Here is a 27,990-nt window from a genome sequence, read left to right as displayed (position 1 = left end):
TAAACTCACTATGCATTTGACATTCCTGAATAAAAAAATTGTATCACTACAAGAACTGTGTAGTTGAAACCTAATAGATTGAGAGATATGCCATTTTGTGACTTGCTACAGGAAATTCCATCAACGGGAAAGCAACTTCTTATATATATTTGCAGGTTAGGTTTGGTAGCCTTAGCTTAGGTTACGTTAGGTGGTTTCCTTTGGTGCCGTAACATACCTTTGACACCCAGGAGCTTCGAGATGACATCCTGCTGATGCAGCAGCACCCCTCGGCTGTTGGTGAGCTTGTAGCGCTCGGTCTTCTCCGCATCCTGGGCGATCCTCAGCTCTTCCCTCAGAACCTGCGTCACATGGTGCAGCTCGTCGTTCTCCTTCTGGGTGTTCGTGTACAACTAGGAATTTGAAGACATGATCTCATGAAATGGGCCTGAATGGAAACAATATTGCTTCTGTATTTACTAATATCTAAAATTAAACTTAACTACCACTCTCTTAAAATATATTCCAGCTCTCCACCACCAAAAGGTGAGTAAAGTTACAGAACTCCTTACCTGGTGCTTTATAACACCCATATTTATTTTCCACAACACCAAGATCGGTGTGTTATAACACCAATTCCTGAATTTCAACACCAGTCTTGGTGTTTTAACACTTTAGCTGCCATGGGCATTTTAGCAAATTGTCTATAGCACACAGAGTTGTACCACCGGCTGTTCAAGTGTGTGTATTCCCAAGAGGCCAATTGACCCGCTGGCAGTCAAGTGGGCGTTAAATTTTAATTTGTCATGTTCTGTAAGGCTCTGTGGGCAGATAATTGTAGATTCAATGTGGTCTGCTGGGAGTAATATTTTCGTTCTACAAGCGCAATATTTATATCATTACTTTTATTTATTTATTTATTATGTTTTCATGATTATTGATTGTTTCCTTTAGTACTAGATAAAATATTTTTGCGTAAATGAATTAGTTCTGTCTTTTTGTCTTACAAGAGTGCCAGTGTGGTCTAGTCGATCCGTGGTGGAGTGGTTAGCACAGCATGCTACAATTCCAGGGGTCCGGGTTCGAATCCCTGTTCAGACATGGATATTTGTGTTTGTCTCAATGAGAATCCAGAGAATTTAGAGAAAATTGATATGTGTGAAACTTGAAAAAAACGTGAAAACAGGAGATACTAGCACTTAGGGGTAATCCTTTTACACAAAAAAAAGTCAGTATGGCATCTGACAGCCATGCAAGAGACCCAGGTTCAATTCCAGAGGTGGGTGATCTATGCTTGGAATTTTTCAGACATTGTCCCCGCATAAAGCGGTTCCTGGGCTCACCAAGCCTCAAATCAATGAGTAATTAGGGGCAACCAGGGAGAGTAAAGGCAGCCTAAACGTGTAGCTAATAACATCACCTCCAAAATGGCACAGATTGAGAATATATGCGGCCCTAACCTCACATGCTCTAAATGTGCTTTCATGGCATGGTGATATATTCATGGGGAGCTTTACCCTTTTAACGTACCTATTTTTTTCTTATATTAGTTTGCATATTTACATACCTATTATTATCACATGTTTATGAAACATTATTCTCATTTATTTAGTATACATTACAATGTACATTACAGCATAAACATATTACACCCTAAATAATTTTCATTGGTCTCTCTTCCACATTTTATCGCAATGAATTGTGCAATGAAATGCTTCTAATAATAATACAATACTATATGCTAATACATTTTTATGTATACACGTCTATTTATCAATACAATGTTGTAAATAAAATGACAGAAAAAAATAGCACAGTATTTTGATAGGCTTCATTCAGTTTTTTAATCCCACTCTGCACCTTGAACAAACGAGCGCCATAATTGTGTTCTTCATTTGCAAATTACCAAAAGCAGAGTAACAAAAATATACAGGAAAATAATTAAAGGAGCAAGTGATGACAACAATGACACTTATCAAATCAAAGCAATTGTAATAGTACTAATGTTTATTTTTTTATTTATTTATTTGAGAAATCCTGAATACAGAGAAAATCCATTTTATATCAGGATATCAACAGCGAGAAAAATAGAAATTAACAAATGAGAAGCACGCACACATATGTAACAAGAATAATACAATAAAAATAATAAAAATTAAACAATAATAATAATAAAACAATAACAAGGGTATAACAAATATTAATTTCTCTTCAGCTGCTTGATGCACGCATTTCTGAAAGCCTGCTTAGATAGATGGAAGCCTGGAGGATCAACTAGTGTATTGTACCTTGTTTGTAGCCTATAGAGAAATTACCTTTGCTCTAGGGATAGCCTTCAGGCTTTTGTGTAAAAGAAGTTGTTGCATTTGCTGTTGGTACGTGGGATCCGGATGTGAAGATGTGGCAAGAGATCGTTAGTGAAAAGTTGTCCATTCATGATTTTGAAAAGAAAAGTTAGATCTGAAACTTGACGGCGAAGGGACGGATCGTGAATTTGAAGAGTGGATAGAATTTCATGTTTGGAAAAGTTTGCAAGGGCTGGGCATCTATTTTTGACTATTCTGATAAAGAAATTTACCACTTTGTTTGTTCTCTTTATATTGCTATCACAGGCCATTGACCAAATACAGGAACCATATTCAAGAATATGTACGACGCACGATGTAAAGTAGGTTTTGAGGGCAGAAACATGTGTGATATCTGTAAATCTGTAAATTAGCCCAAGGGTGTTCATGGCTCTCGAAGTTATGTAGTCTATGTGGTGGATGAAAGTGAGTTTGCTGTCGAAAATGACTCCAAGATCTTTGTGCTGTTGTACGAACGGGATGATTTTGTTGCATAATCTATACGATGGTGCTGTAAAATTGGATTTGAGGGTAAACCTCATAAAAACAGATTTCTCGGGATTTAATTTCAGATTCCAGTCTTGCCACCAGCGTTCAATGTGTGTGAGATTGTCCTGCATGGAACAAGTGTCTTCAACTGAAGCGATGTTTCTAAATAACTTACAGTCATCAGCATACAATAAAATTGAGCATTCTGGAGAAATATATTCATGAATATCGTCCATGAAAAGAGTGAAACACAGGGGCCCTAGAGAACTTCCTTCAGGCACACCGGAAACTACAGGAAGCCATGACGAAGAGCAACCAGATATGATAACCCTTTGCTTTCTATTGTGCAAGTAAGATGAGAGTAATTTAAGAAGAGGTCCGTGAATGTTGAATCTGTTTGAAAGTTTATGGATGAGTTTCGTATGAGGGACAGAGTCAAACGCTTTAGAAAAATCTAAGTAAACGACATCCATGTCTTGCTTGGCACTCAGGCAGTTAACCGCGTTGGTGAGCAAACAAGCAAGGTTTGTGTCACATGAAGCATGAGGAAGAAAACCGTGTTGAGTGGGAGAGAGGAACGGAGTAGCAAGTGCAAGGATACGATTGGAAATTATTTTTTCGGCTAGTAGTGCAAGTGCAGGAAGTAAGGAAATTGGACGATAAGAAGTAACGTGAGTTTTGTTTCCGTGTTTGAGTATAGGAACTATATTTGCTTGCTTCCATGCAAGAGGAAATACACCCTCGGAAAAACATTTGTTAAAAATTATGCTGATTGGTTTAAATAGAATATGGGCTAATCGTTGTAGAAATATGCCAGGGATATCATTAGGAGCGTTAGCTTTAGAACATGAAAGAGATTTTAATAATTCGTGCACTTCATTGCAGTTAGTTGAGATTTGAGAGAGTGTGTAAGGAGTGATGGGCTTGACTTCAGGCAGTGCAGTAGCGGTATTATTTGTAAAGTTGCTGTGAAAATACGAGTTAAAAAGTGATGTGCGTTCCTTCTTTGTAGCAGACTTGCCGTTCCAGGAGACTTGAACGGGAATACGGTCGTGTTGTCGGCGTGAGTTAATTAGCTTCCAGAATATTTTGGGGTTTTTAGCAGCACTTTCCGTCACAGTTTGAATGTAATTATTATAGTCTCTTTGCATTAAGTTTTTGCTATGTTTTCTTAATTGAGTAAAAGTGTTCCGTGTATGAACGTTTGGAACTTGTTTCCACAGGATTCACGCATTCTTTTTGTTCTTTAGCGTAAGTTTCGTCTCTTCACTATACCACGATGGGAATCGGGATGTTTTTGTTTTCCTTAGGGGCACGTGATCTTTAATTATGGCTTGCACACAGTCCACAAGGAAATCCACTGCTTCTTCCGCTGGGAGGGGGTCCAACATTGTCCACGGTACAAGGCTGGTGACAAGAGAAAGCGGTTCCCAGTTGACTATTTTCCAGTTGTAGACAGGTCTGGAGGAGGGGGAGGGTCTGGGAGCTTTTCCAGGGACTCGGATTTCGGCATGGATGGGGGTGTGGTCCGAGGCGATGAATTGCTCACCGGGAGTGGCCTTGACCTTTGTGTACGAAGACAGCAACAGGTCGAGAGTTTCTGTGCGTCTTGTGGGGAAGTCCACAAACTGATGAAGTCCAATCGCTTTGATATAATGATCAAAAAACCACCTGTCATCATTGTCTGTGTATAGGCCAGAGTTCGACGATGACCATTTTATGTGAAGGTTGAAATCGCCCATAAGAATGATGTCAGTTTCCTTCATAGCATTCAGCACAGAATCTAATAATGCTGACAAGGTTGCAGTTCCAGATTTTGGGGGTCTATAAAAACAGCCGATTAAAAGTTTTTGTGAGCCTATATTTACCTGAGTCCATATTAATTCGCATGACGTTTCCAGATCCAGACGTCTGATGCAGGGCCACTTGTTGTTTAGCAGTAACATTATTCCGCCTCCACGTGAACCTCTATCGTTGCGGAATACCTGAAAGTCCTTCAGGGGTATTTCACTATCGCCGATCAATTAATGGTAAATCACAAAGATTCCAACAACGGAAAAATAAAATTATCCGACGTATCATTGTCGAGGAACGACTTAAGTTGACCGGAAATCTCTTCGATTTTCTTCATATTTGGCATACTCACTAATTGAGGCCTCCTAACCACGAATCTGAAGTTAAAAGTTGTCGGAAACGTTTAGAAATTGCAAAATAAGCTAAAATATGGCATTAGTTTTCGGAATGGAAACCGTCGATTTTCACTAATTTTTTTTTCACAAGGAAATATATATATTCCTGATACTACCACGATACCAAATTTTAACTATGTTTGCCTAACCTAACCACACGTGAATGGTTCGTGAGGCTAGCGTCAATGGTTCTCAATTATTTTACAATTTCTAGACCTGATACTACCAGGACATCAAATTTTAACTATGTTTACCTAACCTAACCGAAACTAAACTAACCACACGTCAATGGTTCGCAATTATTTTGCAATTTCTAGACGTTACAGACAAATTTTAACTTCAGATTTGTCATTAGCAGGCCTCAATTAGTAAGTATGTCAAATATGAAGAAAATCAGAGACGGGTCCGGTCATCTTAAGTCATACCATTGTCAATAATGGGTCATGCATGTACTTACAGGAAGTACTTACTCCTAGGTACACCAACCAAAATCTCTGCTGGTTTGTTAGTAAAGTATATGCTTCTACCACCGACGGGCAGTCCATGTGTAGGCTAAAGTTTTAAAACTCTAATAATCCTTAGCTTCAACAACAATAGTTTTTCTTGTATGTACGCATTGCTTGCATTATAGAATTATTTTCCTGTAGCTTACGGTTATTACAAGCATAAGAAAACAGTTTTTCTTTGTGACGTTCTCCTGAAACGTAACAAAAAAACTGTTTTCTTATGCTCGTATTAACCGTAAACTACAGGAAAATAATTCAACAACAAACTTAGTGCTTCAAAATACCAATATTTGTGGTTTTCAACACTAAACTGGCCGTTAAAATAAACACAAAACACACAAACAAGCATGATAAAAGACACTTTAAAAGTTTTTTCCAAGCTTTCGACTTCACCTCGGAATCATCATCAGGGCTCTTCAAGTGACGATGAACTGGACACGGTTGAATTTCTGATGGTGCAACCGCATCCATTTTATTGTAACAGATCAACTACAGATCAAATTTTTCACATCAGACAAACACATGAAAAAAAGTGGGAATATAATGAAAATGTCCATCAGCTATTCATTGATTTCAAAAAAGCATATGATTTGGTCAAAAGAGATAAATTATATAATATATTTATTAGTAGAGTTTGAAAACAGTGAAACAGAAAGTAAAATTCGTCTGGGTATTAATGTGTCTGACAAATTTACAATTCATGATGGGTTAAAACAAGAAGATGCATTATCTCCATTGCTCTTTAATTTTGCCTTAGAATATCCTGTTAGGAATGTAAAAGAAACTAAAGAAGGACTAAAATTAAATGGTGTGACTCAGTTGTTAGCATATGCAGATGATGTAGACTTATTAGGGGATGATATAAATACAATTAAGTATAATGTTAAAATATTTTTCAAAACTGCTAAAGAGATAGGTTTGGAAGTTAACAAAGAGAAAACTAAATATATGCTTACAGGCCGAAACCAAGTGTTGGGTAATAATCAAATCTAATTATTGATAACAACTCTTTTGAACCAGTTTCCAAATTCAAATACTTAGGAGTAATATTAACAAATGAAAATGATATTAAAGAGGAAATAAAAAGTAGGCTTAATTCAGGAAATGCATGTTACTTCTCTCTTCATAAACTTTTGTCTTCTCGTTTAATATCTAAAAAACTAAAAGTTAAAATATACAAAACAGTAATTTTGCCTGTAGTATTATATGGGTGTGAAACTTGCTCTCTTACATTGAAAGAGGAACATAAATTGAGAGTATTTGAAAATAAGATCCTTAGGAAAATCTTTGAACCTAAAAGGGATGAGGAGACAGGTGAGTGGAGAAGGTTACATAATTTAGAACTACATAATTTGTATTCATGTCCAGATATAACTAGAATAATTAAATCAAGAAGACTTAGGTGGGCAGGCCATGTGGCACGAATGGGAGAGGAAAGATAAGTTCACAGGATTCTTGTTGGGAAACCTGATGGTAAGAGACCAGTAGGAAGACCAAGACGAAGATGGAAGGATAACATTGAGATGGACCTAAAGGAAATCGGTATGGATGGAAAAGAGTATATATAGATCTTGCTCAAGATAGGGAGAGATGGAAGGCCTGTATTTCTGCAGCATTGAACCTTCAGGTTTAAGAAGGCTAGAGAGTCCGTCAAGGTTAATTGGGACTGGACCTACAGTTTAAAGTGGGATCCGAACCACTGTGTCATGTGCCTCCACCAGGTATCGAACCAGGGACCCCTCGATAAGAAGGCGATGACAATAGTGATTCCGAGATGGAATTGAAAAACTTTTAAAGTGTTCTTTAACATGCTCTTTGTGTGTTTCATGTTGATTTTAAGGTAAAAATTTACTATTCCGCAAACACATGTAACTTCTTCGTTTAGTCACTTTTAACATTCGTACTTACCTATCTGCTTCGCGGAACATTCTTTCAAGGTGTATTCACGTTATTTTGATTAAAGTGATGTCAATTTTTCACATAACGAGTACTTCTTTATTTGCATTGTCTCGCTTGCGTATGACAAAGTATGGTGCGTACACCTTTGTAGATAATCGCGCATCGTGCTTGCGTTCTGTCGGGTAAATGTCTGTTATATCGGAGACACATTTCTTCATTTTTACAGAAGAAACTACTTACGGAAATGAGTTTCTGTAGTATTTTGAAAGTTCGTGGAGGTATTTTCTCACCTTAGAATGCTGCACAACAAGAAATAAGCACTTTTGATATATTCAACTTGCATTTTGTGCAAAGCGACAACAGTATGCCGTTGCTTCCATTATGGGTAACACTTTACTATACCGGAGACGGATTTCTTCAAATTTACAGGAGAAAGTACTTAAGCAAATCATTTTCTGTAGCGTTGTTGATGTTCGGAAATGTAGTTTTCATCTATTTTAATGCGAATGCATGTGGTTTTCTACGAAAATCTATTTCCGATGTGCTATTGCTGCTGCAGCCACGATGTTGTCCGTATATGCTAAATTGAACGAAAGGAGTGCTAATGGAACCTAACCTAACAGGCCTAACCTAACCTAGTAGGCATACCTCGTCTCCGTGATGGTTCGTGGGGCTATCGTGAATTTTTGGAATAACGTCAATGATTTTTGGGACTACCCGTGGATGGTTTGTGGGAAATAAGGAACAACAGTAAGTACTCGTTAATGTAAGAAATAGACATTATTTTCGTTATAAATTCATTATTTCACCTAAAGAAATGTTCCGCAATGCAGAAGAGTACGTTAGCAATGTAAAAAATTGCAAAATAAATCATTGATAGGTGTCTCTGGTATAGTAAAGTAGTACCCCATTATGTACCTGCAGATGGCGCAAGCGTCGAAAGTCACGCGGTCTCGCCAGTGTTTTCAATCGTGCCTTTTTTTACCAGAATTTTATCTTTTTTTACTTTTTTTAACTATGCTCACCTTACCTAACCTAACCTTGCCGGAAATGGTTCGTGGGGCTATCCGTGCATGGTTTGTGGGGCTCCCGGTATGAATTTCGTCATGCATCCACGACACGTCACATTTTTATTTTTGGTTGGAAGCACTGCATCCCAATGAACATCAACAAAACAAAAACACGACGCGTGATGATGTACGAAGGTATACGCGCCAAAGGCTATTGTCCGTCGGAGAATTAATTTTCAACAAAAACAAAACTTGAATTTCCGCTATGATACATTCCCACATGTCAGAAAGCACCTTCCAGATGTTAGACAATGCTACAGGAACTTATTACCGTAAGTAGTTTCTTGTGTAGAAATGAAGAATTCTGTTTGTGGAATAGTAAATTAGTACTAAAAAAATTAGTAACCCACACCCTTTCGAAACGAAAAAATTGTTCCAAGGAATTAGCCATTAGTAACATCATTGTCGCAATGAGTGTATTGTACAATGCATTAAAACAGTACATATTACAAAAATAAATACATACAATTAATAGTTAATAACAGAACTTACCTTGAAAATTATTCGCTACGTTTGGTTTGGTGTTCATATTTTTTTTCTTTCACTTCACATGACACTGTGACGTCATGTTGTAAACACCAAACAAAAGAAACACGCACGCCGAAAATGGACAACGCTGAATGCAGTAGTCTGTGTGTCCGTCCGAGTATTTGAAACATAACGGCCCGCTTTAGACGAAAGGGCAGTGTAACGAAAGCATTTTCCTTAGCATTTTTCTTAACATTTATGCCATGTCCTAGGGGTGTGCGGGATCCCGAAAAGTCGGGACCAGAATCGGGGAAAAAAAATTCCGTGCCGATCCCGACTTCGGGAAATACCGAAAGGTCATTTTAAAAAGTTGTTCATTCTCGAAGTTTTCTGCATTGCAAGTGTCTGGAACTTTTCTGAAATTGTTTGTTTTTATTCCAGAAGTGCAAAAACAATCACTTAAGTTGAAAATGACGTGTAGAATTCGATACTTTCAAAGCTTCGGGAAATTTCGAACATTTCTCGTCCCGAAAATTTCCCGACTTTGTCGGGAAATTTCGAATTTTTATTTCGGGATTAAAAAAAATCCCGTCCCGACCAAAAAATTTAGGTAGTGTCTGCTGCCACGTTCTTTTTCTGCTAGAACTTCAACAGAGATGTGTGTGGCAGCAAACTCGGTCTTTGTTTTATCGTGATTTCATCATGCTATGTATGCAATTACGTCTGTAACACTGTGAAGTTGTAGCGATTACTTTCACATAAATGTTTTAAGATTAGCTCCCTTAGCAATCATTCTAATAATAATAAACCTAAATGTTCTCGTAGTTAGGTTAGTTTCCGTTAGCATTAAAATAATATCGGTAAATGCTTTCTAAAGATAAAGGTTCTAAATTAATTGTACATTCATTCCCACTAATCATAAACTTGCATTTTTCTCGACTTCATCTGTTCTTAAGATTTGTAACATCCTTTTAGCAGACGAATTACGTGGGAGGAGCAAATTTGACGCGTATTCTTACTGCTGATACGTGCGTGACATAAGACTCGGCCAAAAATTTATGTTCCGCACACCCCTACCATGACCAAAAAGCTACCGTGTGAAGTGAGAAATGTTATGGCATTTCAGATGCCATGGCATATTTCATGGCATTTCTCAAAGATAGAAAACCAATCAGAGGCGACCTCATGGTCACGAGTGGAAATGTTATGGCGGTCGTGTGAGATGTAAAAAACGAATCACTCACGCTTTTAAGCGACAATAACTATTCTGCCGAGAGGAATATCGCTTCGTATTACATGGTTTTAGGTAGAGAAGACTGACACTGATTAAATAGTACATACTTTACAACGTTTAATGTACACTTATGGAAAAATATTTTAACTTTTTCATGTAAACGCCGTGCACACAGTATCGACAGTGTTTAGCCCGCATCACACGGAACTGGATTTCCAGTAGGTATGCCCTAGTTGGCGCTGGACTGGCTACCAATTTGCTAGTTTTCGCCTCACACGACACTTATCAGCGTACTTCTTGATAGACGTTTGTTCCCATACGAGGGAAGTTGTAATGGCGGCCACGTGAGATGTAAACAATGTATCACTTCACATTTTTAAAAGCCGATAACTATTCAACCGAGAGGAATAACGTTTCGTATAAAACGTTATTAGGTACAAAACAATGGCGCTGCCATACATACAACGTCTACTGTACACGTATGGAAGAATATTTTAGTTGTTTCAAATGTAAACACCGTGCACTCAGCATAGATGGTGTAATTCAATGCGCCGTTCATGCTGTATACGTTGTACATTGCTGGGATAACACTCGGAAACCACAGACAAAAGCGCTCCTTTTCACACTCACAGATTATCTTCACATGGGGAAACTTTGCTCTGATTGGCTGTTCCACAGAATCCAGTCGAGGAAAGCAAGTAGCAATTAGAACATGTCCTATTCCTCCAAACCAGTCAACCAGTCAGCCAGGCGGCCATGATTGCTACCTAGAAAGTTAGTTCAGCGCCAAATAGAGCATTCCTACTAGAAATCCAGTTCCGTGTGATAGAGGCTGAACTCAATCGCCTTTCGTGCTGTATGTACTGTACATTGTAAATGAAACAGCTAACCTAAATATTCCACAAAATTATTTCATGTAAAGTACTCGTACCATCTGTTATAAGATCTGTTGGAAGCATTTACGTAGCATATATGCTAGCAAAAATGTTAAAGGAAATGCTTTCGTCTAAAGCCGGCTTAATATTCAGTGTTATTACACTACACTTTTTACAGTGTACGTACATTGCATAGTATCAATGGCGGCGATTAAGGTCCGGGGGCAGTTCCCCTACTTTTTCCCACATTTGCTACCGGACTGTGCTAAACCTTATGTATCAAGGGAAAATAAACTGTCCTTAGCCCCTTCTCCTCGTTTTGGAACCCAAATCGCCATTTTTATATTACTTAGCTTTTCTTCCACTTGTGGTTAATAGCAACGATGAGTATGAACGGTTGGGGTGTAAGGGTTGACCACCTAGTACACGTAGTACACCCAATTGTCAATCTCACTTCCACGTAGTACACCCTGGACTGCATTTTGCAGACGAGACGAACGAGGCTCTGGCGACCACGATGCCCAGTATAATTTTGTGTGTGTTGTCCTGTCTTTTGTGTGTGCTGAGTGCCCCTTTACAGCCTGGTAAGGGGTTGGACATCGCAAAATAGCCTAAGTGCTGACGCACCCAAAATTTCTAAATTGAAGTTCAATTGAAGTTGAAATTGAATATGAACGGTGTTCAGGTGAAAGTGGTAAGTAACACCTCAGACAAAGAACACTATTTAGCCTTATTTCCATGTTTAACAAAACACTGAAAATACTGACCAAGGCACTGATACTGTAAGAGGGATTTTCCGGCCTTCATCTATTAACCCTCGGATGCATGTGTGGGGTCATTTTGACCCCACTGTCTATTTATTTCCTGGTATTATAATAAAATCTAAATACATAATTCTGATTTTCTGTGACATCTTACCATGCTACTTCAGCTATAGGAACATGTATAAATAAATTTCTTACAATTTATTTTAAATTATATTTTTAACGTTTTTTTAACAATACCCCTCCTTTCCATGTGTGGGGTCATATTGACCCCAGCCTGAAAACAGCAGGAAAACATTCATAAAGGGAAATTGATCCTACGTATTATGATCAATTACGGAAAAAATAAACTAAATCATCTCAAGGTCAACCACCCACCCTGCCATGACTCACTGCAAAGTGCGCATGCGCAGATGTATTTGGCGCGGATCGAGGCCAACTGAGAGAAGTTGGGATGTTCCTGTTCATGAGCTTTTTCTCAACAAATTTTCCAACCCGAAGTAACAATACAAAGCAACCTTTGGAGTAAATCGTTTCGAAGACATCAGAAGACTGCTCTGATCTGATGACAAACATACTGGCGCTGCACGTTTGGAGACTGATCACATGGCTGCATTTCGATATATCTGGACACTTTTTTTATCAAAACCTGTCGTAGAATCATGGTACCCGGCGCCTTTCTTACGATTGATGAACAGTTAGTGCCTTTCCGTGGGAGATGCAAGTTCGTGCAATACATACCAAGTAAACCGGCCAAATATGGCAACAAGATCTTCTGGTTGTGCGATGCTGATAACTTTTACGCCAAAGACGGTCTAATCTACTTGGGATGACAGCCAGGAGAGCCAGTTCAAAATAACCTCGTCAGCAACGTCATGAAGAAACTGTGCTACACACTGCGGAACTCTGGAAGAAATATCACAACTGACCAATTCTTCACAAGTCATGACTTGGCTAACGCTCTCCTGTTACAAAATGTAACCATTGTTTGAACAGTAAAGAAAAACAGACGTGAAATCCCACCTGCACTTACTAATATGAAGACAAGACAGCCTTGCACATCACAATTAACCTTCCATGAAAATGAGACCCTGGTAAGCTACGTGCCGAAGAAAAGCAAAAATGTCATTCTACTCAGTACCATGCATCATGACATACACACTGATGATGATGATTCTAAGAAGAAGCCAGAAATCATAAAGCTTTACAACCAAATATAGAGTGGAGTGGACGCCATGGACAAACTGGTTCAAACATACACCTGCTGAAGACAGACACCTCGATGGCCAATGCCCCTCTTCTATAATGTAATCAATGTAGGCGTTCTCAATGCATACACATACTACTCGTCACAGCATTCTAATTACTATTCAGGCGTCAGTCACAGACGCCGTATGTTCCTTATCGTGTTGGCGAATGAGTTGATTCTTCCTCACATGTGGGGGAGGTGCCAAAGCTTGAACCTGAAGAAACCAGTAACCGAGGCAATGAAACTTTGCGGCGTAGTAAGGTAGGCACAGAGACAGTAGGATAGATCTTCAAAGTAAAGAGTAAGATGCCAGTTCTGCACATGACAAGGGGACAGGAAGACGACGGAACATTGCAGAACATGTGGGAAACCTGTGTGCAAGGTCCAAGTAGTGTGGTTGTGGTGTGCTCAGAATGCGAGTGAGGTGTATTTAATTGCCATGAGAGGCCGGCACATTCTTCTTTTTATTTCTTTTTTATTATTATTTTTTTAAATTTATTTGTTCTAGATAAAATAATATTTAGTGCTGTATTGTGTTATCTCTAAAATACTGTTTCTCAGGTCAACTGAAGTTCTGATAATTGCGAGCGAAGTGTAACTACCATTAATATGTAGAACAGTGAATTGTCAATGCATTGTTATTTTTTTGGGGGGGCTTAAATAATAATAACAAAAGGGTAATTGTTTCCTATGTTATATTCAGAGTTATATTTATTGATCAATAAACCATATTAGCTGAACTATTTACTCTGTCGTACTTATTTCAATGCATAATTGCATTGGGGTCAAATTGACCCCACATATGTAAAGTTGTAAAAAAGAGTGACATGCATCCGAGGGTTAAAGAGTGACGAATCTTAAAACACAGAGAATGTAAGGGAAAATGAACAAGAAAGACGATGGACGATTTAACTTGTAATGTAGCCATATCAGCACGAGCTAAAGTGCTTCGTTATTAGTCACTGAAGATGTGTATCTTCTCCAACATATTTTCCTGTTCGTGTGTGTGTAGATATATATATATATAGGCGCCGACTCCATGGGGCTTGGGGGGGGGTCGAAACCCTACAATGTTAACGATGTGGGGGCAGAGCCCCCCAAATAATTTTTCTTAAGAGGATCTAATGTATAATTTTGCTTCTCTTGTGAACTTTACTCTGAATTGTGCCACATTATCTTAACTTTAAATAAACATTTGAAATGTTCTAGACCATCAACTTTGGGGGGCTGAGACCGCTAAAGCATCAACTTTGGGGGACTATGACCAGAGATAGCAAAACACATGACTTTACTATATACTAAGTATACTAAGTATGAGTATTGTTAACATTTTTACTAAAAAGAGTTTCAAAGGACGATGTGCATGAACTAGGGGAGCCGATGGGACGTTCGGCCTACAAATGGCTCTCACATGACATTCAGAACGAGATCATTGATATATTAGAGAGATCTATTTTGCGCTCCATGGCAGCAGATATCAAAAGTCGGGATTATTTTGCTCTATGGTTAACGAAACTTGTGACATATCCATCCGTGAACAACTGACATTCTGCATTCGAACTGTGAATGAAAATTTTGATACTTTTGAGGAATTCATGGGCTTTTACGAGATTCCGAAACCTGAGGCCAAAACTTCAAAAAGGGAGGGAGTGAGTCATTCATTAATTTATTTCAGTGATCAGAGCCCCCCAATAATTTTGACAAGTCGGCGCCCCTGTATATATATGTGTGTGTGTGTGTCGAAGGTGTGTCTGTATATATATGTCTGTATATATGTATGTATGTATATTCTCAAGGCAGTGGCAGATCAACGTGTATTTTGTTTTTCATTCTGTTCGATAAAGCAACTCAAATGTACTCTGGAAACTCCTTGTATACGAGCCAGGGTGGTATCCCTCATGTGATTTCTGCAAACCCCGCAGGCATCCCAATTTTTGGCTCCTTGAGATGACCTACATGTAATTTACATACTATCCCGGTGCTTTAAAGGTAATTCTCCTCGGAAAATTTTCCAAACACTACACGGTTTGTTTAAAACACACTTTTGCTTCCGACTGTACGTACATAAAAGAAACAACGAAAATTTGCTTACCTCTCTCCATTTCACGAAATCACCAACAATATTTCGCAGATCTTCATCCATGTCCATCCTCTTCTCCATCTCTTATAAATTATGTTCTCTGATTCTTATGAAATGCCTGAAAAATAATCATAATCAGTCAGTTAGAAACAGGGGTTACAGAAGTACATTATACCTCCAAATTTTGTGGAAGAGGTACAGTGCCGCCCATTTAAATAATTTAATCCGGACTGTACTCTTGTACACTACCCTCACTTAGTAACACCGCAATTCGCTTCTTTACACAAAATTTTTGTTCAAGGTGCAACTCGACGACACTGAACAATAATGTTGTATGTAGAAGCGAACTGCAGCATTACTAAGTAAGGCAAGTGTACCTTCCCCTCCCCCTCTGAAACAACTGACAGACGCAATATGCTGCAGTTCATAAAATAATGCCGCTTTTATAATAATAAAGCCTCAATGTGTGTAAATATGTTTACATATTGGTTAAAACACGATTTTACTACTGAAAGTTATGTGTTTTACTCCATCGGTGTTTCTTTGTGTATGTATGTATTTCATATAATTATCATCTATCCTAATCGTTGCTGTTAGTTTACAGATGCAGCAAAGCATTGTAAAATTTTATATGCATGCATAATGGGATAATTAAGAAAAGACGGTACAGAGTGGTATCGGTTTGTTGATAATATTACCGACTCATATGTTATTCTTGTGTATATGGAATACAGGTGTTACGTAGAATCACACATATACCTAATACTCATCATGAAGAATGCTTGTAATTCGTTTAAAACGTTATTATTTTAAAATATTTTAGCAAGTAATGGCTTGATTTCGGGCATTCAATCGTTACATTTTCTTATTCTGCAACACTGCCACACAGAATCCCGATTCCCATATACCTCTGTTCGTAATTACGTCATCAGAATAAATGAAACTGGATTGTCCCAATCTTCGTAGTTCTAATCTTGGTTTTACCTAGTTCTCTTGTCAAATCTTAGAGCTAACTTAAGTAATGTGAAAAATGAAAGCACTACAAAAAGCCTACCTTCGTGGCGGAGGGGTTATCACATCGCGCTACTATGTCAGGGCTCCCGGGTTCAAATCTAGCCTGGGCATGGGTGTTCTTTGTGAGTCTCCCTTCATCAACTTCATAACATTATCATTCATCCTCATCTTCGCGATTAGCCAAAAGTGGCAAAAAACAGAAGTAAAAAATAATTATAAGGCAAGTCAAATGCTATACTAACAATAGCTGAATTACTCCAACAATTTTTCTCCAAATAATGTAAAATATTTGCTTATTTTAACCCTAGAATGCATATGTGGCGTCTCTCAGACCCCACGTAGTATATTAAAGCACCTTCTGATACAATAAATGCGCATCAGTTCTTCAGTGTTTGTGACATCTTACATCTGAATGTGTTCTTATAACGTACGAAATTATAGCCCCGTACCAATAACAATTTTTGTGAATTTTGTTATTTTGTATCATTATCCCATGTTTCCATACGTGGGGTCGTTCAGACGCCAACAAGAAATAATACATTTTTTGTAATGTTATGCACTAGTTCTGTCATAGCAATGCATTTTGCTCTCGTTCAACTCTAGCATCGTGCTTTTACAGGTGCTTCATAGATGCGCTAATGAATCACCTTCACATCTAGTTCATAATATTCGCCTATAAAGCTATACTCCTATTTGGCCGCATTACTGTAAGAAGAAGAAATATATACTATTTGTCATGTTTCTTCCGGTAGCACTTTTCCTGTGCATCACCAATATTATTTACAACTTGTCACCTTTCTTGCTGAAAAATAAGTTATGTATGTAATATCAATGATGCATAGGATACTGGAATCATGGCAGGTTTGTGTTAGTGTTGCATCCTATGAGTGTGATTTAGAGATTTGGAGCTTTTTTCAAGGTATTTGTTTCAACCAGTGAGAATGAGTTCTAAAAAAAGGAAGAATGAGCGTTCTGTGAATCCAGAAGATGGTAATTGTAGTGAATTTGTCTCTGAGTGGCTTGCTGAAGATGGAGTTTTATCCTTTGAAGAAAGTATTCAGGGCAATGATGTAGAACGATGCTTCGAAAACACCCAGGACATGTGCTCCAAAACATAGAGTTCAGCTGAAAGTGAATTAGACAGTGGTGAGATTGAAACATCTTCTTCGGATTCGGAAGCTGCTGCTTCAACTATTTTGACCAGAAGAGGTGTTACAATGTGGTCTTCTGTTCCTAAACCTATTGCACAAACTCGTCAACACAATGTGCTTCACAATGTCCCTGTACCTGCACCAGGAACTATAACTACCGCGCCAAAGGACCCATGGGAGTATTTCATTACGGAAGAAATATGTGACAAAATATTATATTGCACAAATCTTGTTGTTTGTTTGTAAAAGGATGGGAGGTAAATGTTTGAATAGATCTGTTAGAACTTGGTGTGGATAGTAATAACTGGATTGGGAGTGCGCAAGACAGAGAGAGGTGGAGGTTTTATGTTGCTTCGGCGATAAACCTTCAGGTTTTGTGATGCCAGAGAGTTAGTTAGTTTGTAAAAGTTGTGATAAAATACGTGTGGATATCTCAAAATGACATTAATAAGTGATTTCCTTATCTTGTTGTAGACAAAATATGTATTTGTAATTACTTTTACTGATATATTTTGATGGGGTCTACCAGACCCCACCTATGTAAAGTATTAAATATTTTTGGGTATGCGTCCTAGGGTTAAAATGAACAGTTTTCATCTTGGAAATTAGTTCCGAAATTGTGTGGAATATCACATAATTCAAAAGTAATGTAACATTTTACAAACTATAAATGTGATTCATCTGTATAACGATATTTTTATCTCAGATTTTGAGCATTTTATGTTCATAATTCGATCAACAGTGGGGGCGATTAGATGGGCGTGGGAGAGCAGTTGCTCACTCCCACCTTTTGCTTCTGCACTATGGCCTCTAAATGCTAAGCCTTGTCTACCAAGAAAAAGTAAAATGTCCTTGCTCCCCCCCCCCCCTCCCAGTTTTTTTGGCACCCAATCGCCGATACAGATTACGAACTTTTCGTAGGAAGGAAGTAGTACTTGTTATTTGATTGCATGTATTGTGAAAGGTGATATCCTCTTTTCCCGGTAAGTTTACAGACATTTTAGCCCCCTTACATTGTGTACAAGGGCAAATGTTTCATTAAGTTTGAGCATCAGTAAATGCATTGTTTTGCACTCTAAAAGAGTTCTCTTGGTATACTACTACCCAATTATCACTTTACGTTTAAGATTACGATTTACACAAGAATGTATGTTAGTTATTGCTTTCGAGACATGTAATTAAGATAACTGGTGAAGGCATAGAAATGTGATATAGGCTAATCATATTACTTGAGAGCATAATAACTATTGAACATTTGACAAGATGTCAACAAAACACGTTTCTATAACAACATATTAAATGTTCATTATGAGACACAAGCAATACAAGTATTTCATTCACATTGTATATACGATCGGATTTATTTTGCTTAGACTGCATATTCTATGTGGAAAATTCCATTTCATTGAGCATTGTACATTGAGCATTGGGGCTGATTTGTTTTTGTGTTGTTTAGTAAAGGAAAAGTACTGAACTACCTTTTATTTACATGTAATATCCGAAGCTTGGTTGAATAAACATAAGTAAAATATTATAAATACATTGGAGATGCAATATAAATAAAAACTTACAAGTGTTCTGTAAGCAAAATGTATTTTTATGTGGGAGAAAATAGTTAGAAGCTGACCTATGCCCAAAACTACAACTACAAGACATTCAGTGATAGAAGTAATCAAGATTCTCAAATAGTACATGCGATTGCCGCAATGGCGCTAGCTATGGTCTCAAATCTGCAGCGCGTTTAGTGAGTCCAGTGGCACATGTGCCTACGTTGCGAGACATTTGATTACGAAGCAAAAGTTTAAAATATTAAGTTACAAGTCCAAAAATGAAGAAACAAAAGATCACATTAAAACATTTCTGTACAGAAAATAAGAAAAATGTCAACTCTATAAGAGTAACTGAAAATATGCCGTAGCTGTAACGAAACGAAAACCGTTAACGAAACACTGAGGCTTTACACTACATAAATATTTCATCTTTTGTGTGCAATGTTTTGTTATAATAAACACTAAAATAATATTTTCGAGCACATGGATATAGTTAATCTAGGTGCATCTAAATACATGTTTGTAAAATAATTGTATTTTCTTTTCCTTCACAAAAATAAATTTTGACTTTTATTGACGAGTCAAAAGTCCTTTAACACCCCCTACAAAATGTAAAGGAGTTATCCTGTGTATAATCGGTCATGAAAGAAATAGGTTAGGCACAGGGATATCCCTAGCTTTGTATGTCAAGCGCAGGTCCGGTATATTGTTGACCGCCATATTGAATTCAACGCAAAAATGTCAAAGGAAGGGGTGTGAAGTGATATACAAATCAGGCTAGAACTTCACGAGAAATTAAACGACGAAGGTTTCTCCAAAGTAATTTTAACCAGCAAAAAGTTATTACTGCATGCTTGTAACCATTTTCTCCTTTTCGAGGTGTTAAAAACGAAGTATTAAGAATGCTAACGTGTTAGGAACTCGTCGAGATCACGCTGACATCTTGGGAGAGAAAGAAGTATACGCACCATTGCATATCATTTTAATCAGCAAGATTCACCAAATACTTGAATTGTGGAGAATATTGGGAAAAGTATCTCAAACAATTATGTGACACTTCCTTTGGAATGAAAAATTCTTCAGTGACGAGGCTAAATTATTAAAGTTTTCTGAAAAAGTTCCAGTTCACCAGAAGAAAAATTCTTGAAATTATTAGTTTGGGCAAATATTAATGATCTATTTGAAAGAAGGAAATTTTAGTTCTTTAATGTTAGTTCCTGTAAAAAGATATATGATAGCTATCGTTGGAGGAAAATCTATTCTGCAAGTGATATCTTAAGAAAGAATAATGAGTGCTAATCTATATCACCACCCCATTTGAACAATGAGACCGATAGTGGAAGATCAAACCTGTAAAAGGAAAGGTGCCAAGAAAGTAATATGGAAAATGATAATCAACTTTTCAATTGTACGAGCAGAAGAACGAAGAAGATAGAACAGTTAGGCAAAGAAGGAAGTTAATTATGAAGAAAACTCTAAGGAAAAAGGAGGAGAAAATATGAAAGAAGATCGAATAGTATCAGTAAAATGTATTGTTTGTAAGCTTAGACGATTAAAAGTCATTGTGTATTTAGAAAAGTGAAAAAGAATTGGGTTGTAATCCCAGAAGATAAAGAGAAATCGGTTGTATTCGAAAATGGGTTGTAATCCCAGAAAATAAATATATCTAGATACATGCTGATATGAAATTAAGGCTGATGTGAAGAATTATTGTAGCTGATGGAAACGCGTAGATGGTCAACTTACAGAAGAAAGAGAGTTCTTTGAAACGGAAAAATCTGAGCTAACTGATAATCTGTAGAGAGATTGCTGAAAGAAGAAAAGGGTTAAACGAAAATTACTATTTTGGCAGGACATCGTCAGGTAAAGACTATCTTGGAGAAATTATACAGGTTTAGCATTAGACGAGCAGACTTGCAGGAGATGAACTATTGAAGAATTATATTTTTGTACTTAAAAATAACTTGAGAGGTCACGAATATTTCCGAAACGTGGTGATAAGATATCTAGAAACGAAAATAGAAAGAGGAGAGAAATAGAGAAATGAGAAAAAAATGCTGCATACAAGGAGATATAATTGCACAGAGACAGTGAATAGGAATGTAAGCAGTAGAAATGAGAGCCAATGAGAAGAGTCCAATGAGATGTAGTAAAAGTGGAAAAATTTATCTATTTCCAAAAGATTTCTTCCAATAGAGAAACTTTTCATCCTCAAGGAGGCGGATATTGTGTCACGTGCCAGTTCCGACGACACAATGAAAAATGCAAGGAAGAACTGTTTCCCGAGAGCAACGATAGATGGCAGCGCGTCATATAAAGAAGAGCAGAGTTCATTGTAGAAACTAGGAGCGGAGAAGAGTGATTATATATATTATAGTAAATTCAAAATACATAAAGGAAGAGTATAAACATATAGAAGGAGTAAATAAAATGTTGTAAATAGCCAATTAAGATAATTAAGAATATGCTCGTATATGAAACAATTAGGAAAGTTAATAAGTGAGAAAATGAATTCAGAAATGTATCTCCTTTTTGATCCTAGTGATCAAAATTTGCGCTTGCTGTTAGCGATCCTGGGCTATTCCCCCCAAATCTTTCTATAAGTATAACTTGTGCCGTTTGTATAATGCCAAAGAAGCGGGGAAAGCGAGCGCATATATGTAATAAATAAGATTAAGCTTTAAAAGGAAAGAAGAATTAGAAGCAAGAAAAGAAGAATAAGCCTTTTCCAAAAATAGAGAAGAAAAAGAGAAGAAGAAAGCTTTTCCCAAATCAAAGCTAGAAAAGAAGAAGAAGACTTTTAACAAAATAGAAGGACGAACAGAAGGAGAAGCATTTTCACTAATCAACGATAGAAAAGAAGAAGAAGCCTTTTCCCGAATCAAAGATAGGAAGGAAGAAGAATCCTTTTCCAAAAATGTATGGAAGATAAGAAGAAACCTTTTTTCCAAAATTTCGAGAAGAAAGAAGAAGAAGATTTCCTTTCAACTATTCATATATATATATATAAGAAGAATATAACCGACGTAAATTTGGAATCAGCATATATATATATATATATCAATGTATATACAAGCTTCGCTATATATTTTCTCTGTATTGTGTACAGTTTTCAGAATATAGATCCGCATTTAACTATATCCTCTTGGCTATAAAACGCTCTCTTATTTGAAATTCTCGAATAAAGAACCTATCCCCTGAGATTAAGATATTTCTGTAGCCGTGGTAAATAACATTTAAGAAGTGCACTAGAGGGACGTTGCAACTAAGAGGATACGGAAGTTACTATACAACATTTCCGTTGGAGACGGAAGTTTCTAGCGCCATCTAACCGCTTGGACGAAAACTAACAGCCCTAAACTGATGGATAATTAATGGGATCTGCCCTGTCAAGGTTGCCATTAGTCCATGATCAGAGGCTAAGTCATAAAACGATCGTATAAGTTCAAGGGATGTACATTATAAAGTATATTTGTATTAAATTTATGTACAACCTTGGTGACAATGAAGTTCGACCAGAAAGGAATACGTGATTAAATGCACAGAGGCATAGGCGGTGGAATGGGTGACCCGCAGAAGTGACGCATGTGTATAAGAGGAGGCGTGTGAGCAGGCAAGAATCGTGATCCCAGCATGTTGCACCCAAGGTCACGTAAAGAACGAAAACGGGGAACTATACGCGTGACATTGAACTTCGACCAGGCACCAGACCCATAAGGAAAATTCCAGATAGTGGCGCATTCGACGGAAGCATGACGTCACGGACACGATAAGGGTGTCCGCCGTATATAAGCGCGTGCTGTGCACCGAGGAACCGCAGTGCATCATCACCATGGCCAGGGGCAAATCTATTGACAACACCGTGAGGAGAAGAGTGGTGGAGTTGCAACGGGATGGACTCAGTGAACGGGAAATAGGGCGCCAACTGAACTTACCCAAGTCAACCGTCCACTGCATCATCAAACACCACCAAATACGGGTACTACAGAGCCAGGTAAGGCCCCCGGTTGAAAACGCCTGCTGAGCGTGCTTGACCTACGGATATTTAGGCGCTATATCCAGACCAACAATCATGTTTCTGTGGCCGAATTACGACTGTGGACTCGAGAACGCTTTCACATTGAAGTGTCTACCAGAACCATTCGCCGTTACCTACAGCGATGCGGTTACCCAGTGTACAAGGCGAAACGTAAACAATTCCTTTCCATGTTGAACAAAGGCAATCGACTACGGTGGGCACGAATGTACCGGGGATGGACATTTCGGCAGTGGAACAGGGTTTTGTGGACGGACGAATCCATTTTCAATGTTGTGTACGGGAAAATACGGAAAACAGTCATTTGTCAGAAGGAGGAACAGAATGTAGCAAAATGTTATGCACGTCGGGTACAGAAACCTGCGTCAGTGATGGTATGGGGATGCATGACGGCATCTGGGGTTGGCCCACTACACGTCTGTGAGGGCATTGTGAATGCACACGCCTATGCACGAATACTGGAGCGGCATCTTCCCTCAGTGCGAAGGCACCTGTCCCACAGGCGGCGTCTCATCTTTCAACACGACAATGCCAGGCCTCATACAGCGCGGCTGACAAGAGAATGGTTGACTCGCCATCACGTGCGAACTCTGCCATGGCCACCATCGAGTCCCGACCTCTCGCCCATTGAGAATGTGTGGTGTGTTCTTAAGCGACGTGTGCAACAGAGGGGACCCACGACAGTGGCTGCTCTTATCGCCTGCCTGCAGGAGGAATGGCACCGCATCGATGTGGAATACCTTGAACGACTCGTCCGCAGCATGCCCCGACGCATTGCCACAGTTATTCACCGACGGGGCGGCTTCACACCATGGTAAACAGGATCTCCTCTAACAGTGGTCGAACTTCAATGTCACGTGTAGATGGACGAAAATGTTTTATTTTGTGTGGACACCATACATTGCTGCGTTGCAGCGGAAATTTATGTTTTCCTTTGTTCCATGTAGCCTGCTGAATAAAATATGTTCAGCATATGCATGTGTTCTCCTTCTTTCACAACGCACTCCTATATTTGTGACTGGTCGAACTTCATTGTCACTAAGGTTGTAGTACTATGTTACGTCGTACCAGTGCCGGATCTACAAACCTTGCCCCCCCCTGCAAAATATTGGCAAAGGGCCCCCTCTGCCTACCTTCCTTCACACACACATCGTGTGTGTGTGTGTGTGTGTGTGTGTGTGTGTGTGTGTGTGTGTGTGTGTGTGTGTGTGTGTGTATACAATGCTTGATCTCATGTTGACAAAGTCACATACAAGGGCCTACAGGGTGATTCAACAGTCCCTTAACACCCCTTATGAAAAGTAATGGATTTAGGCTGAGTACAATTGGTCATGATAGAATCAGGTTAGACTATTTTGCAATGGGACTGGCTCATTGAAGAGCATGAAGACTAGAATAATCCCATGCTTCTTCCTCTATTCTCGTACATATTCATTCATAATATACCATGCTTTTTCCTTAATTCATTGTCGGATTGAAAAAGGAAATACTGAAATAGTAAACGCACAAGCACAAGAAAGACACTCAAACTGAGTGATACTTCCACATTATTGAATTGATTGATCAATTGAATTATTGTACTAATCGGGGCTGAACTTACAGTTTAAAGTATGATCTGAACCTCTGTGCCTCCACCGGGTATCGAACCCGCGACCCCTAGATTACAAGGCGACGACGTTAGCACTACCCCACAGAGAAACCTCCATATTATTATTTTTGCCCATTTCAGAGCAGAATCCTGCGTAATTTCCGACCTGTTGTGTGCAAATGTTATGTAACATGTTGAGTTATACATTAGGCCCCTTATAGGTGGGGGCCAAACGAGAACTGGAGTGGCCCTGACACCCTGCCCCCTCCCCCCAAGGTTTCGGCGCCCGTGGTGATGTGGTGATATATATATATATATATATATGACAATGTTTTCTCACACCTGGAAAATGATACATTTGTTACAATCATGCAGTTATAACTTTTCCTGATTAAATATAGGTTGAAGACACCTTCACCACTGCATTTAAATTCTAGTCTGACTAGCACGCGGGAGACCCGGTCTAAGGTCTAAGGTCGGAATTTTTCCGGGTTTGTACCCGCATAAATCGGTTCCATGGCCAAACCAGCCTCAAAAAGGCGGCCGGAGCGTAGTGCTGATCACATCACCTTCAAGATGTCCGATATCGAAAATATGTGGGGCCCTACCGCTACATACGCTAAATGTGCATTCCTGGCACCGTGTTATATGCACAGGGAGCTTTACCTGTATATATTGTATTCGTTTCTGTACCACTGAGTAACTACGTTTATTTTTTACATACGCATATATGAACCCTCTACTATATCGATGGCTGAGGGCCCTAAAAGCTTACTTGTCTCCCCATTGCGGGGTTTTTCGGCTTTTAGATCCGGCACTGCGTCGTACATATTCAAGCACTTGAAACTTTTAATGAAGCTGTTGTAGAGATTTTAGACTTGTGACACATTTCACTATTCTCAAAGTCGGTAACGATTCGTGGATCAAGTTTTTGTTAAAATTTCATTTCGACTTAGTGTGCCTACATTTTACTTTCTGAACCAAAATTAAGGTTCATTGTGGAGAATTTTAAAGCTTCCGTGATTTCCCTTATGCTATTCCTGGAATGTTTAGGAATTCAGCGTGATTCAGTGGTGATTGGTTTTGTGATTAAGCCTGGTGCTGTGAAAGATGTGTTCAATGTGTTTTATGTCTTATGTCAAGCATAATATAGAATAGGCTAGGAATTGGGCATTAGTGTTTAACGTAGATATCTCATTACAAAACTTTTACATGCGTCGTTTACCTTCTACTATATTGATTAAATACCATCCTCTAAGAAGTCTCAAGGCACACGGGTTGAGTTTGATCGCTCTAAGCAAAGGTAGAAACCCTACATATTTTATGTGTGTGTGTGTAATTTAAATTCGTGTACAGAGTGATCACAAAGTCCCATTACCCCCTATCGCGTGTCCACATCGTCATAGACGGTCGCATTGTATTAATGTGAGATCATGGCAGAGGACAACTCAGAGATTGTGTGACTATTCGTTATGATTTAGTCCAGAGTGTCTGTGTGTACACCATCATAACAGAGTATGATTCTCCGGCATGTACGATGGGAAATTCTCCTCAACATTGCTGGCGTGATGGCAGTAAATGCACGTCGAACAGCATCCTTAAGTTCGTCAACTGTCTCGTAACGTGTGGCAGTAACCTTCTGTTTAATGAACCCCCATAATGCAGTGTTGCAAGATGACAGATCAGTACTTCGGGGTGGCCACCCCAAAGGTGCAGGCAAATGGACAGAACCACGTCCAATCCATGTATCAGGAAATACCTCATTGAGATATTCCCTCACGGCAATAGCATAATGGGCTGGTGCTCCATCTTGCTGGAACCATACACGACCGAGCAGTCCCTGTTCTTGCAGACGAGGAATAAACCAATCACGTAACATGGTGAGGTACGACATTTGATTCACAGCACTATCAAAGAAATATGGACCCACCAAGTGGGTTGCAGACATTGCAGCCCAGATCATGACATGTGGTGGGTTGTGCTCAAGTTCTTCATAAAAATGTGTTTTTTTTTTTACTCCAGAAATAAATGTTTCTCGCTTTTGTACTGCGATATATCGCATACTCGTCCGAGAAAAACACTTTATCCCTTGAAGGAAGAGTTGTAAAGACATCGAGCATTCGCCCACAAGCATGATGACGTTTTTGCATGTCATTATTACTCAATTCGTTTACAAACGAAGGTTTAAATGCCTTTAACTTCAAATCCTTCTTCATATGTATTTGTAATGTGGAGTATGGAACTCCCTTCCTGTGACCGCTTACGAATGGACCTTTTTGGCGAACGTTCGACAGACGCTGCAGCCTCCACACACGTTTCCAGTCGTGTTGATGGTCATCCTGGGCGGGGCTTATCTTTTATGCAACCAGTTGCAAAGAGCTTTTTCTCCCACCGTAAAATTGTTGGTTTTGGTGGGGAAGGTTTCTGAAACCTTACAGTGAAATCATGCTGAATATCTCTCATTGATTTTCCTGTATGGTGTCGTTCGTGAGCCCACATGCTCATGACGATCCGTTCCTCCATGGTGTAAGTGGACTCATCAGCCATGATTTAAATGTTAGATTATGCAACAGTAGTGTAGGTGCACGGGTTCACCAACCGAAAATGGGGCTCGATGGGGCTCGCCTTAATGGATTTCTCTCGTAAGGCATGAGCCCCATTTTCTCGCAGTGTTGCCAACTCCTCACTCAAAAAATCACCGAGGGTTTTTTTGGGTTTAACCTAACCTAAAGCAAGGAGCTGGCAACACTGCTTGAGGTCTGCCTTGCAGTGTTGCCAACATCTTACTCGAAAAAATCACCAAGGTTTTTATTTGGTCTAACCTAACCTCAAGCAAGGAGCTGGCAACACTGCTTGAGGTCTGCCTTGCAGTATTGCCAACATCTTACTCGAAAAGTCACCAAGGTTTTTGTTTTGGTCTAACCTAGCCTAAAGCAAGGAGCTGGCAATACTGCTTGAGGCTTATTCTGCAGTATTGCCAACATCTTACTCGAAAAGTCACCAAGGTTTTTATTTGGTCTAACCTAACCTAAAGCAAGGAGCTGGCAATACTGCTTGAGGCTTGTTCTGCAGTATTGCCAATATTTTACTCGAAAAGTCACCAAGGTTTTTATTTGGTCTAACCTAACCTAAAACAAGGAGCTGGCAATACTGCTTGAGGCCTTACAGTGCATAAAGCAATTTGCCTACTGGTATTTTGCCATAGCTTTTTACAAAAAAAAAGAGAGAGGAAAGAAAGGGAAAAGTTAAACAACCGACAGTGTTGCCAACACCTACCTACAACTTTTTCTTACTTGGCAAGGGCTTAGCCAAATTTATATATTGGCGTAACATACACACACTGGGCAATAGAGCCGACAACAAATATACACTACCGTAAAAGAGAGAGATGGATGGATGTGTGTGCGTGTGTGTGTATAATATGTAGCATTATTAACTAGATTATGTTGGCAACCCACCTGCAACTAAAAAATAGAGATGCCAATGTTGCTGTAAGATAAAGAG

General features: G+C 38.8%; 1 protein-coding gene across 2 annotated transcripts in view; it reads right to left on the bottom strand.

Annotated features, from left to right (window-relative positions):
- LOC145992651 (uncharacterized) overlaps nt 1–15,268 on the bottom strand; it is a 37,438-nt gene extending 22,170 nt beyond the window's left edge. For both annotated transcript variants that reach the window (XM_083129022.1, XM_083129023.1), the window contains exons 1-2: nt 15,160–15,268; nt 218–392 (exon numbers count right to left, since the gene is read on the bottom strand). In XM_083129022.1, coding sequence (XP_082985148.1) covers nt 218–392; nt 15,160–15,228 — 244 coding nt within the window. In that variant the 5' untranslated portion in view covers nt 15,229–15,268. The remainder of the gene's footprint in view (nt 1–217; nt 393–15,159) is intronic.
- Between the last annotated feature and the right edge of the window lie 12,722 nt (nt 15,269–27,990).

This window comes from Lepisma saccharinum, chromosome 9 (assembly GCF_977018435.1).
Source record: "Lepisma saccharinum chromosome 9, izLepSacc3.1, whole genome shotgun sequence".
NCBI lineage: Eukaryota > Metazoa > Arthropoda > Insecta > Zygentoma > Lepismatidae > Lepisma > Lepisma saccharinum.
The sequence above is the reverse complement of the archived record's forward strand: the minus strand, read 5'-3'. Positions and strand labels throughout refer to the sequence as shown.